This window comes from Saccostrea echinata, unplaced genomic scaffold (genome assembly GCF_033153115.1).
Source record: "Saccostrea echinata isolate AGI-Se365-2 ecotype Australia unplaced genomic scaffold, CSIRO_AGI_Sech_v1 ptg000015l, whole genome shotgun sequence".
NCBI classification, from domain to species: domain Eukaryota; kingdom Metazoa; phylum Mollusca; class Bivalvia; order Ostreida; family Ostreidae; genus Saccostrea; species Saccostrea echinata.
The window spans coordinates 10351422-10364887 of record NW_026889764.1 but is presented as its reverse complement, the minus strand read 5'-3'; the positions used below and the strand labels follow the sequence as shown (position 1 = coordinate 10364887).

The 13466-nt window shown below is 33.0% G+C and overlaps 1 protein-coding gene across 1 annotated transcript; it reads right to left on the bottom strand.

Annotated features, from left to right (window-relative positions):
• Positions 1–1281: 1281 nt before the first annotated feature.
• LOC133188089 (toll-like receptor 4) lies at positions 1282–1914 on the bottom strand. Its single transcript, XM_061323477.1, has one exon. The coding sequence runs from the start codon at positions 1876–1878 to the stop codon at positions 1282–1284; it is 597 nt and encodes a 198-aa protein (XP_061179461.1). The 5' UTR covers positions 1879–1914.
• Positions 1915–13466: the final 11552 nt, after the last annotated feature.

Genomic DNA, 13466 nt, shown 5'->3' with positions numbered 1-13466 from the left:
AAAAAAAAAAAATTTCAAGATTAGTAGTTTTAGGTGGTATTTCCTCACAATTTGATTTAGAAGAGGTGTACAGCATCATTAAGTATTATAAAAGTCGCACCAAGGTTGTTCATTTATTGGAACTTTAAAATTGTAAATTTAAAGAATGAGTGAATTTAGTTTAAAACTACGTTGCGTACATGTATGTCCTTAATACGTCTTTAATACAGTATAACCTCGATTGGGGCAGTTTATGCTTTATAAATCGCGAAGCTTTATAAATGCATTAATTGGGTACAACTAAATACTGATAGCCGAGTAAAGGTCTAAATTTGAAGCCCCTCAGGGGCATACGGTGGCGTCTCTATATGAGTGAAAAATTCTCGAATAGGACGGTAACAACATACAATCAACCAATGTAGGTGCAGTTAAGGTCTGACGACAGGTTCCTCAAATATCTGATTTGTTTCTCTTCGTTTAATATATTAAAATATTCATAGTATTAACATTATCGTGTGATTTCTAAACTGTTTTCAAAATGTCTTGGAAAATAAATACAACAAAAATAGTGATATTGACAATTCAAGAGATTTCAAATAGGACTCTATAGGAAACACTGCCCTCTGGTGTCTTGCACAAATGCCTGGTAAGGTACCTCAATTTTTTGTGAGGAAACTTGTAAAAGAAGCAATATTTCAATGACAAATTCTTGGGAAAAATTATATATTATTGAGGAATTTAATTTACGCTTTAAGTACAAACCAGAAATGATATATTAGTTGGATACTTCTGGTCATTTGATTATGATTAAAAATTGGGAAAACATTAAATGTACAAGGATATCAACTATCTCGTTAAAAGTCGATATTCACAAATTCTATGGTCGACACAATGAATTGTCAGCAAATACAATCTGTCGTTAAATCGAATGCTGACTGATGTTTCTCATACAAATTGTTAGGCCATTATTTTCACACTGAATTGTCTACAGATTTTTCCGTTTGCCCGATCACGACAAGGAACACACAGCGGGTGTGACTGGTCGACAGGGGATGCTTACTCCTCCATGGCACCCGATCCCACATGATGTTTTTAGAGGTCCATGTTTGCTCTGCTCCCACTTTGTATTGTTTCACTGGACTTTTAATTTTGATTTCTGTTCGTTATCTTCATATTTCATGCAGGAATATTAGAATTTTTAAGAATTGTTCTGTTTTTAAATGAAGATTTGGCACACATACACGTAACACCAAACTGCCATATTATTCAAATAATATTATATGATTAATTTCCATAAAAATATCACTCAAACTCATATGCCTTTAGAAAATCTCCAAGTTTTGAACGAAAAGCAATAACTTCTTCCTCGCCGTGTGGATACTCTAGGAATGATTGACTCTCAATAAGGTCCATCAGATGAAGCGGTAACTTCTGCATTGAGCTCTTTTCCAAAGCTACCAAAATCAAGATATTCTTACCGTTACGAGAATATATCGCTTCCATTTGCGCCATTTTTAATTCAAACATGCACCAGTATGAATTTAGAAAGTGTGACGTCATTATGCAAACTGTTCGTCTGCTGGAGTGAATAGCATTTGTGATGTAATCGGCTATATCTGTTCCAGGAATGAAATCTCGGTGATGAATGCACAGATTTAGATCAAAATCTTCTTCAAGGATTTTAACAAGGTTTATAACCTCGGTTCTATTGTTTTCTGCATACGAGATGAAAGCATCAAATCGGTACACACTCTGTTTATTTTTAGCACCATTTCTTTCTCTAGCATGGCCCCGATAATTCTCTTTTGCGACATAGTACATGTATCGAAGCTTCCATCTGTACCTATACACAATGCGACTCACGGTTAACATCATTGCAACAATGATCATGGACATCATTATAACAATGATAAGTGTGTAAGAAGAACATTTCTTCTCTAAACTGGTCAGAATATTATCGAGAGCCGCTAATGGAAAAGTTGTGGAATTACCAAATGTACAGGTGTAGTTCTCAAAATCCACAAACTTTAAGTTTGTTGATTTCTGAATCCAGTTGAGAAATTCAAGATTTTCACAAGAACACTTCAACTGGTTGCCTATTAGATTGACCTGAATTTCTTTGGATATTGATAGCAAATTTAAGGCTTTTCTTGTCGATGCTTCAAGAATTGACAATTGGTTGTAGGATAAGTCTAGAAGAGACAATTGTCTCATGTGTTCAATTCGTACAGTAAAACTACTCAATGAGTTATAGCTTATGTTTAAATATACAATTTTGTGGTTATTTTGGAATACCTTTCTGGGAAGACGAACAATTCTATTAAAAGATAAATCTAGAGACAATAACTCATGCTGGTGAGAAAGAATCTCGCCAATTCTATCATTTTCAAACGAATGTCCCAATGCATTGTTTGAAAGATTCAAATACTTTAATCCAGTAAAATATTTTAAAAACTCTTTTGAAATATATCCGCAGAAATTACCAGAAAGGTCAAAGTATTGAACATGCATCATTCCTGTTACTGGTCCGATTAGTTTATAGATGATGTTTCTTTGCATCAATATCTTTGACACTTTGTTTTTTGCATCAACCGGTAGCTTTGGAATATACATTTTGTACAAATTGTCATGCTAAAATAAACTGTGCAGGTTTTGAGTAATGTACTGAGTGTAAAATTGTCGAATATTCCATGAGATCCCTTGAAATTGGTATGAAATATGTCAGATGCTGTTGTCAGATCATTTGAGTATGACGTGTCTTTGTACAACTGATGATAATTGCCGACTGCATTTTGGCTGACTTCAAACAACCGAGGAGGATTTCGAGTGTCATTACAGTTTTCGAAAAAGTTCACGCTCATTCCAACTTGATGGAAGAAATCTTGAAAACTGATATTTAGCACCTCCAAATTGCGCAAAACCGCAAACTCCATGAGGTAGAACCCAAAACTTAACTGATTATCCGCCAAATTTAGAACACGGAGTGATTTTGGTAAAGAAGATAGAACTCCCGTTTCCAAATTATGAATTCTATTCGAAGCTAAATTGAGTTCCACTAGCGATGTCTGTTTTAGATTCACAACATGATAAACTTTTATGACATGACTTACCCCAGACGTGCAATGCAGTTTTTCAGCATTTATATTCCTTATGTTTGAATTTTGCAGATCCCTTGTAAGATTATGGATGACTTCAACAGTAAGTATTATATTATTGGAGATATCAAGATATTCAAGATTTAAGTTTTCCTGAAAAGTTCCAATTTGAACTTCTATGAGATTGTTGTATGAAATACTAAAATTCCTTAGAGATTTGTATCTTCTTAAGGAAGTCATGTCAAGCTTGTTCAAATTATTGTGGGATAAATCCAAATATAAAAGAGTTCTTGGCAGATTTTGAGGAACTTCTATGAATCTATTTTTTGCCAAATTTATTCCAATAATTTCAATATTGAAAGTTGGAGCTTTAGATAAACCGAAATCTTCACATTTAGCATACCACTTTCCTTCGTATGCTATGCAAGTGCATTTCTTGATCGATGAGCAATTTTGTCCAATCGACGCTGAAGGAAAAATCAACAACGGGATCGTGATCCAAATAATATCCATAGCTAGAAATGAATAAAAATGTGATAAAGAATTTTAGTGTATGAAGTTTATTGCCCTTCTGCACTGTATATGGAATATAATATGTTGACGGTGCGACCGTTGGGGCGAGCGCAGTGTTCACTTCATTATTATGATCCGCCTCTTCAAACCGCACGAGACATTTGGAACGTCTAGACTGTGACGTCACATGACGTCCTATGTTAGCTGCATTTCCATAAACAAAGTTTAAAAAGTGCAAATATTTTAACAAAGAACGTTTAATCTACTATCCGCATGCAATATCCATTAACTTAAGGTGAGTTTATTTTGTGTGAATTTTTAGTTGTTGTCACCGCGTGAACGAAGTTAGCAGCGAGAACAAGAAGCGATGCATTGTGGGTCAGAATTACTGCGGAAAAAAATTCTATTGAATGAATGTGCAGTAGTCCGAATTTTCTCTTCGCCCAGGCGTTGTCGTAAGAGCTCGCAGTGACGAGCGGCGCTTCGCGCCGCTCGCTGCGCTCGCTATTAAATACATAAGTGTATCATGGCTTCTCTGATAGCATTGTTAATCTATTTTTACGCCATTCCTTTGTTCATATACTCTGAATTTTACCGGTCAAAATCCAATGTTAACCTATAAAGTCACATTATATAAAAATCTTATTTATATAAAAATACATCTTAATTTATATAAAAGTACATCTAAAGCCAGAGAGACAAGAATTAGTCAACTAACAATATTTAGCTAAAGGGCTTCTTTGATACTGAAGTCACTGAGGCAAATTAAAATGACGAGTTTGAAAACATCCTTCTTAAGTTCAATATGGACATAATAAATGTTAAAATCAAATTGCTCAAAACAACTTAAATATATACATCTTTCTCAATTGTTGATCATGGTACTGGGGGAAAAAAAATTAAACGATCTATATTTTTTTCTTTGCTCTTCTTCCCCGGTTTCGTCTGGTAATTTTATACATGATTTTTTATCTGCATCATACATTGATATACCACATTTGATAACTATCGCACTTATTGTTCACTATTGCCATGTGTATGTCATTTTGAAATGCAGGAAGTACTAGGAAGTTATAAAATAATTGTATCAGATTTTTTTTCTTTGCCTATTTGCTAGTCTTATTGCAGTTTGGCATTTGAGAATTTCATATGAAGACCTTTTGCATGTGATTTAAGTTTTGGAGGAAATTTGTCTTCGTTTTTATTCTAAATCAGGACTTACTGGGTTGGGTTTATGCGTATATATCTTACCTAGCTGTGGTTTACATTTATCATTTCGTAAAAGTGAGTTGGGCAGTAAACTGATAAAAGTTACGATTTGAAAGAAAATATATGAAATTGAATATGGAAGTTTGAAGAATTGAGAAAGAGCACTATTGTCTTATAAAGAAGCTTCCCCCCCCCCCCTCCTAGTTAGCTAGATATTTACTTGAATACAGGGATAAAACACATTTTTGCCGTCTTGTCAGTAAGTTAATTGCCATAACTTTGCTAAAAGAAGAGAAATTTCAAGGGTTAATTTATACATTCAATTAGAAATACACTTATCTAAACACATATTAAAATACACAAATTGTTTACTAAAAAGCTGAAAAAATAAATGACTTACTCCAGTAGTGTGTTTTCATCGTATCCAAATTTAGTGTTTGGTGGTAAGAGTTATAATGTATAGCGTGGCAATAAGACATGCACAGATATATACACAGGTTTGCAAAAATTGGTCAACTATGATCGTGACTTATTAACAATTTTACAGTTCACTATTAATTCGGCATATTTGTACTTAACTTTTTGTATAAGACATACCGGATCTTAGATATATGTTTACAAGGATGTTATACTTTCCAGGACGACATACTTAGCTTTTAATTTTTAGAGTGGGTTTTCCTCATTTGAGACTGTTTAGTCGTATCTAAGGATGTTACCCATAAACTTTATAAAATTTAAGAAAATAATCTTTTATTTCAAAACATCACCTGAGACCCATTCTAGCAAAGTGCCAAAAATTAAAGCTTTTGTTGTGTTTTAAAGTACTCCATGAACCGAATTCTATTTCCCATTTAAAATCTTAAACTAGTGCTAATCTTGCAACACTTCTGTCTTAAAATCTTCGGATGATAATTAAATCTAGTTTTTTTTTTATTCAACTGATTCTCTTGCTATGGTGCTTTACGTATTTATTTGTTCAGGCGCAGATCCAGGATTTTTTACTTTCAATAAATTCTCAGATGTGAAATCTTAGAAAACTAACTCTATGCATCAGATTAAACTGATAGTTTTATGCATAATACATTTATTAAAAGTGAGGAACGGGTATATAATCCCAGACAGTCTTATGAAAAAATTATTTAAATGGTTCCGAGGAAAAAAAGGTCAAGCAAACTGTATTTCAAACTTCCGTATACTGGGTATATTCGTTAATACTAAGAATTGTGTGTTAAATATTTTTATTAACTTATTTGAATACTACGAAAGCCGGATAGGCTCAATTTTGACAAGAATAAAAAAAAATTAACTCGTTATAACGAGATAATTATCTCGTTATAACGAGTTAGATATCTCGTTATAACGAGTTAGTATCTCGTTATAACGAGATAATTATCTCGTAATAACGAGTTAGTTATCTCGTTATAACGAGTTAGTATCTCGTTATAACGAGTTAGTTATCTCGTTATAACGAGTCAGTTATCTCGTTATAACGAGTTAGTTATCTCGTTATAACGAGTTAGTTATCTCGTTATAACGAGTTAGTTATCTCGTTATAACGAGTTAGTATCTCGTTATAACGAATTAGTTATCTCGTTATAACGAGATAATTATCTCGTTATAACGAGATAATTATCTCGTTATAACGAGTTAGTTATCTCGTTATAACGAGATAGTTTTCTCGTTATAACGAGATAGTTTTCTGAATAAAAATGGTTGTAGTTTTTAATGCCATTAAATTTTTAGCTAGTAATTATCAGTCAAACTTAACTTGAACAATTTATAAATGGTAGAAAATTTAATTTGCTCTGGGTTTACTTATGATTAAATCTTGAACTATCTCGCTGTCAATAATCATATTTTGATAAGTATAGCAACTCTAAGGCGAACACATTTACACATTAATTCTGAACGCCTCCTCAAATTGTTGCATTTGGACGCGATATTTTTCTTAAAATAATATTGCCAAATATACTTGCTTCAAACTTTGGCAATTTATTTATGACAACTATTTCTGATGAATGACACTATTTCGACATGTTTTGGACGACTAAATAAATACACTTTCATATATCAATTTCTATTCCGCTAAAATTAAATATACAGAGACAATATAAGTACAACATATCGCAGGCGTTTATGCAACATATATATACGATTACAGTGCGATACATGTGTTGTTTTTGAGATTCAGAAATGTTTTGAAGAAGGGGGGTGGTGAGACATCAGCAGTTAGATCATAGGCGTAGTAATAGGGGGGCTAATGTCCCCACCACCACTTTTGAAGAGGGGGCGGTCAAGGGTAATTTTGTGCTCCTTCCTCCAGATTTTTTTTACCTGAGTAAATATCTCCCGAAAATAATGACGAATACTCGTAGTTGGAATATCAAATCTCTTTTTTTTTCTATTTGCTTGTCAAATATTTTACTTGGTTTAACCCCCCCCCCCCCCGAACTTTGTGACTAAGCTTATGCAGATTGTCCACGATGATGAGGAATGATGAAGCAAAAATGATATTACGTCCTTCTAAGTAATAAGACGTTAGATTTGATCTGCTGATATCGACATTTTATCTAATATTCTGTCATGATTCACTGTTTATATTTTTTGGGGGGTGGGGGGTCCAAGCTGTGCAGATTCACGTAGACCTATTTGAGATTCACGTCTATTTGGCGGATCCTATGTTTACCACATGGTGACAAAACATCAAACCAGAGTTTACAACACACACAAAAAAGTTTACAGAGTTTACAAAGCCAGTTCACTTTTATAATCTTTTTAATTAGGATTGATCAACGAATAGGACTAATACTATACATGTATTACAAGCCCGTTATGCATAAATTATCCCACGTTTCCAACTATCGTTGATGTCCCTGGCATACTCTACTAACTAGACAGTGATTCCTTATATTTCCATTTCATTTTGAAATAAAATTGTAAATTTTGATTTTAGAAATGTAGACTAATAGATTTTAAATTACACGAGGCCTCACATGTCAATTTCAATAGTCCCCGCCCACTGACGTCAAACACAAAGACAGCGGCACGAGAATTACATGCATATTAGGCCTCCTTAAGAGTCTGAGACAAAGACAGCCGCACGAGAATTACATGCATATTATGCCTTCTTAGCTACTGACCTTTCGCTTGGCAAAATTTGCATTCCGTTAGAATGATCAAGAAATCAACTCTCCTAACTTTCAAAGAGTTATCACAGAGAAAACAAATAGAAATGGAAATATTATTAATAAAACATTGAAGCAATGTCGTTAATTATTTTCCTCATCACAATATCACAATATTTATTATGTATACTTTGCATGCAAGCATATAATTTTTATTTCAAAAAGAGATTGATGATTTTTTTGGGGGGTGGGGATGGGGGGGGGGTTATAAATAGAGGATATTCAATGTTTTGTAGTTGATATGGAATTTATTTCAAGAGTGGGACAGGATTTTTTTTATATTTTCACGAGTGAAAATATCAAAAATCCTGTCTCACGATACAATACATATTTCTAGGCATAATTTATGCTTGAAATACACCTTAATTAATGCGTATCATATTGTAAACTTTAGATATTAAACTTTCATTCTATCACAAACATGTCAACTGTTTTTACTTTTGTCAAAGTGAGGCATGTGAATTTCCTGCATGCACTACATTTCAGCCTGGTGACCTTCATCTTTTTATTGTGGCTTCCTTAGAATAAAGAGCCCCAAAAGTTTTTTATTCTATCACATTGATAATAACGCTTAAAATTCATATTGTACATGAGATTTCATGCCAAATTGGTAAATTAAAATGTTTCTTTCTTTTAATAAACAAAAAAATATATATATAAATTATTAAGTGATAAGTACAGTATTAGTTCTTGAAATTCATCATATTTATTATTGCGGGGAAGGAGGGATTGATGATAAAAACAACGTGAATTTATTTTTTTTCAGACATTGAATTTTGATCTTGCCCTACCCCTTTAAGACGATAAAAATGAACTGGTATTTCTTAATTGTTAACAGGCAAGGAATTTTCAAAATATGGACGTTAAAGCCTAACAAATGGTATCATATCGACATTAGTAATTCGGAATATATAAAATAATGGGATTATTTCTATGCATTTTTTTATTGCGACAAATATTACGCAAAAATTATCATAATTTTAACATAGTCAAGAAAGCACAGGCCAGTTAAATCAGCCAGAATATATCTTTTTTTTTTTTGATCTCCTTGTACAAGTTGACAACATTTTGACGTTATATCCATTCCATTTTAAGATGACACTAATTCTATTTTGCAATTTTAAGGTATAACACAACAACATGAGGCGGTCATAAGTTTCCGTACATTTGTCTTCGGTCTTTTCAATGAACAATACTAATCAAAAGCATAACACAAAAACTAGTATACTGTTGTTCCATAAAATCTTTATCAGGCACACTTCAAACAAATTTGATCGACTGGCTTCTGTTTATTTCCTATAAATAATAGTACATGTATATTCTTTACTTAGATATATCAACTCTTTAGATCAATTTTTATCTCGTTATAACGAGATAATTATCTCGTTATAACGAGATAATTATCTCGTTATAACGAGATAACTAACTCGTTATAACGAGATAACTTACTTGTTATAACGAGATACTAACTCGTTATAACGAGATACTAACTCGTTATAACGAGATAACTAACTCGTTATAACGAGATAACTAACTCGTTATAACGAGATAATTATCTCGTTATAAAGAGATAACTAACTCGTTATAACGAGATACTAACTCGTTATAACGAGATAACTAACTCGTTATAACGAGATAACTAACTCGTTATAACGAGATACTAAGTCGTTATAACGAGATACTAAGTCGTTATAACGAGATACTAACTCGTTATTACGAGATAATTATCTCGTTATAACGAGTTAAATATTTTTTTTGTCTTGTCAAAAATGAGCCTATCCGGCTTTCGTAGAATACAGAGTTGAGTCATGTTCATAAATTTAAGTGGTGAAAATGGAGATAATCCGAAAAAGCCTGATTCTTATTGACGATGATGATAATTTATTATTATTATAATTTGAAAAGGGTAGGCAGCATTTTAAGCTCATATAATCTCCGAATAAATCTGCTTTATGAGTTTATTAAAAATTCCCTTAATGAAAAATGAAGATAACGATCAGCAATGAAGCTCAGAATCAATTGGAACAATACAAATTGGGAGCAGAGCAAACATGGACCTATAAAAACATCAAAGGTGGATTCAGGTGCCATGGAGGAGTAAGCATCCCCTGTTGACCGGTCAGACCCACCGCTTGCTCCTTGTCATGATCAACCAAACGGAAAAAAATACGAGTTCCATTTTTATTAAAAAAAACTGTTGTCTATGATCATGATGATGTCAAAAAGCCTGGACAGTATTCTTGAATCACAGGGCTTGCTTCCTTGTTTTGTCTCCCTGTGTTTAAAATTCTACTATCTATATGAAAAAAAATATGCAGTTTGTAACTACGTACATGCATATGCATTATGTATATGGTTTGAACCTTTCAAATTCTTTAGATATTCAGATTCAGATTCAAATTCAGATAATCTCCCCAATAAATCTGAGGAATGTTAAGTAGTTTCAAATGTATTTTGACTCAAGATTTGTACATGTACAAATTCATATTACAAGTACAAGCGTTTTGTCATTGACAAAGATGTACATGTACAAAATGATACAGGTATTACTGCTAAAGTCAATTAATTCTGCGTACGCAATAGAGTTACTCTTACTTGTAATTTGACGGCTCATATCGGTCATCGTAATTTATTGATTTTTGTGTGCATTTGAAATATATATTGAAAGGAGTTGTTGCTTTTATTCATTGCTTAATTATGTTTTATGCACGTTGGATATTTTTGATATACAGGCGATGGACAGTTTGATATTTGGATGTTCAACTGATGGGCAATTGGACATTCGAATATCCAACTGCATGGTGTTGATTGAATAATTAAAATAAACGTAAACTAATACTTATGAATGACGTCCTTGAAGTTTTTTTTTAGTTTACTTGATAAGGTAACTTTTAGATAAGTTTTATTTTCTCTCTCCTTTATAAATACATGGTCAAGATTTGAAATAATAAAACTGGTATCATTTTAAAGTATGCGCTTTCGTGCTAGTGCCACTAACACAGTAATATAAATAGAAGATGAAAGCAATAAAACCATTTACCATTACATTTTTCATACTAATTGCTAGGCCATTATATACACACTGAATTTTCGACGGATTTTTCCGTTTTTCCCGATCATGACAAGGAGCACACGGCGGGTGTGACCGGTCGGCAGGGGGTGCTCACTTCTCCATGGCACCTGATCCCACCTCTGATGTTTTTGGTGGTCCGTGTTTGCTCTGCTTCCGATTTGTATTGTTTTAATGGACTTTGAGCTCGAATACTGTTCGTTATCTTCATATTTCATTCATAAACACACACATACAAGCAAGCGAAAAACAATGAATGACTATTAATGAGCACATCTTATGGTCCAATTTTCCCGGCGTATAGGATGTAAGGACAAAAGTACTGTATTAAGAAGATGGATGAAGAAGGCGGGCGAAGTGCCTGTAAGTGCGACAAACATGAAGTGAAAAATAAAATCTCAATTATATCGAAATTTTCTTTGATATTTCATATAATATTAAAGTATACTTTATGTAAAATCTCTACAATTTGCAAATATCTCACAAAGACTGAAATTATTTGCATACGAAATAGCATACACACACTAAAGAGGGCAAAAAGCATCATTTTCTCATACTTTAACAAAATTTTCGATATGAGTGGGTCTTCGCTCCATTTATGTTTGAAAGGTTAATCCTTAAAGTTTGCATAAAAATATTCATTTTTTAGTTTACAAAACATGGAGCAAAGACCCACTATACCTTAAAAGTACACTTTTATGACAAAGCATTCGCATCTTTCCGAGAAATATTTAAGTCCATTAAGTCAAAGGCCATATCACAAACATGACTTATATGCCACTATTCATCAGGAGCTGTGTAGCGTAGTGGTTAGTCTCAAAGCAATATGATACTTCGGATTTTTATTGTAAAGGGTTCGAATCCCACGAGATACCATTTTATTTTTTTAATAAAAGAATAATTTTTTCCGAGATCTTTTTTTCTCAGAAAAGTTTTGTTGATCATAATTTCATGAATTTCAATAATGAGAACTTTAAATACTTCATTCACAAATTGAATACAAATTTTTTTATATCTGAAGCTATAGGCATTCTGCACGCCTTGTTCACCCATCTTCTTTCAGGGTTTCTTCAAAGCGCTTGCATTACCGTGTCTTAAGATCAGACGACACGCTCCCCAAAATATATATAACTTTTCCCAGGAATTTTTTATTGGAATATTGCTACTTTAAGAAGTTTCCTCACAAAAAATTGGGGCATATTACCAAGCATTTGTAAAAGATTCCGGAGGATGGCATTTCCTATATAATCCTTTATTGGAAATCACTTGAACTGCAAATACCTCAATTTTTAGCTATAGTCTAAATATTTTCACACATTTTAAAATAGTTAACATATCAAAAGACAATGAGAATTATAAAGATTGTTGGTATATCAAAAAGGAATGCAAAAACAGATATCCGAGGAATGTTTCATCAGATCTTAATGCTGCATTATATGAATGTAACAATGAGGGAACAATGTAATCGCGATAATTTTGTGTTCAAATTCTCCATACCAATTATAGACTACGAAATTATTGCTCCTATTAATCACTGTGGATTGTTTTCAAGTTAATCCTTTCTGTATAGAATTAATCCCAGGTTTTCTAACATGCAGGTTTGGTAAAACATGTTGTTATTTAATCCTTAGGGTTTATGATATTAAAAATATGTTGATCATTTAAGAGATATACGCATGTCCATCCTCCATGGAAGCAAAACTTCTTGAATTTAGGTTTTTTTTTCATGATGTCAGGTTTAAATTCACATCAAATTGTATAATGAGAAAAAGAGAAGATAACGGACAGAGATCGATCTCAAAAAATCTACAAACGATACAAATCTGTGAACAGGGTATAAAACACGGACCCCCGGAAACTCCAGAGATGGGATCAGGTGACTAGGAGAAGTAAGCATCTCCTGTTGACCGATCACACCCACCGTGAGCCCTATGAATTGATCAGGTAGAGGGAACATTCCGTAGTCAAATTTATATAAAAACAAGACATAACAATTGGTATGAAGCATGTCAGCCACAATACCACTCGATATAGGTTATATTTGTTAACAAGGCCATTCTAACGACCATAGAATTTATGAAATGCGGACTATAACGTGGTTGTTGAAAGTTATTGAAATTTCTGTAACATCAACTTATCTGACAGTAGTCTGCCTCGGTTTAAAAATTGATCGTACTCAGAGCATGCTTTTGAGTATCGAATAAGTTGGGAGACGTAAACACCATATGCAGATGATATCCCTTCACCATCTTCTTTGACCTTTGCTGTCGCTTTTGCTTTGTAAAGGGTCTATTGACGGAATAAAGTTTATTTGAATGATATTCCATGCTACGTAATAGATCCTTGAAAATTAATTTGAGTCCCCTTCTCAAATATCCAATGACTATCAAATGATGTCAATTTGCGAAAATCTCT

What these genes read in the sequence shown, in the direction of transcription:
- LOC133188089 (XM_061323477.1), bottom strand. Translation starts at nt 1,878, where the DNA reads ATGATGTCCATGATCATTGTTGCAATGATGTTAACCGTGAGTCGCATT.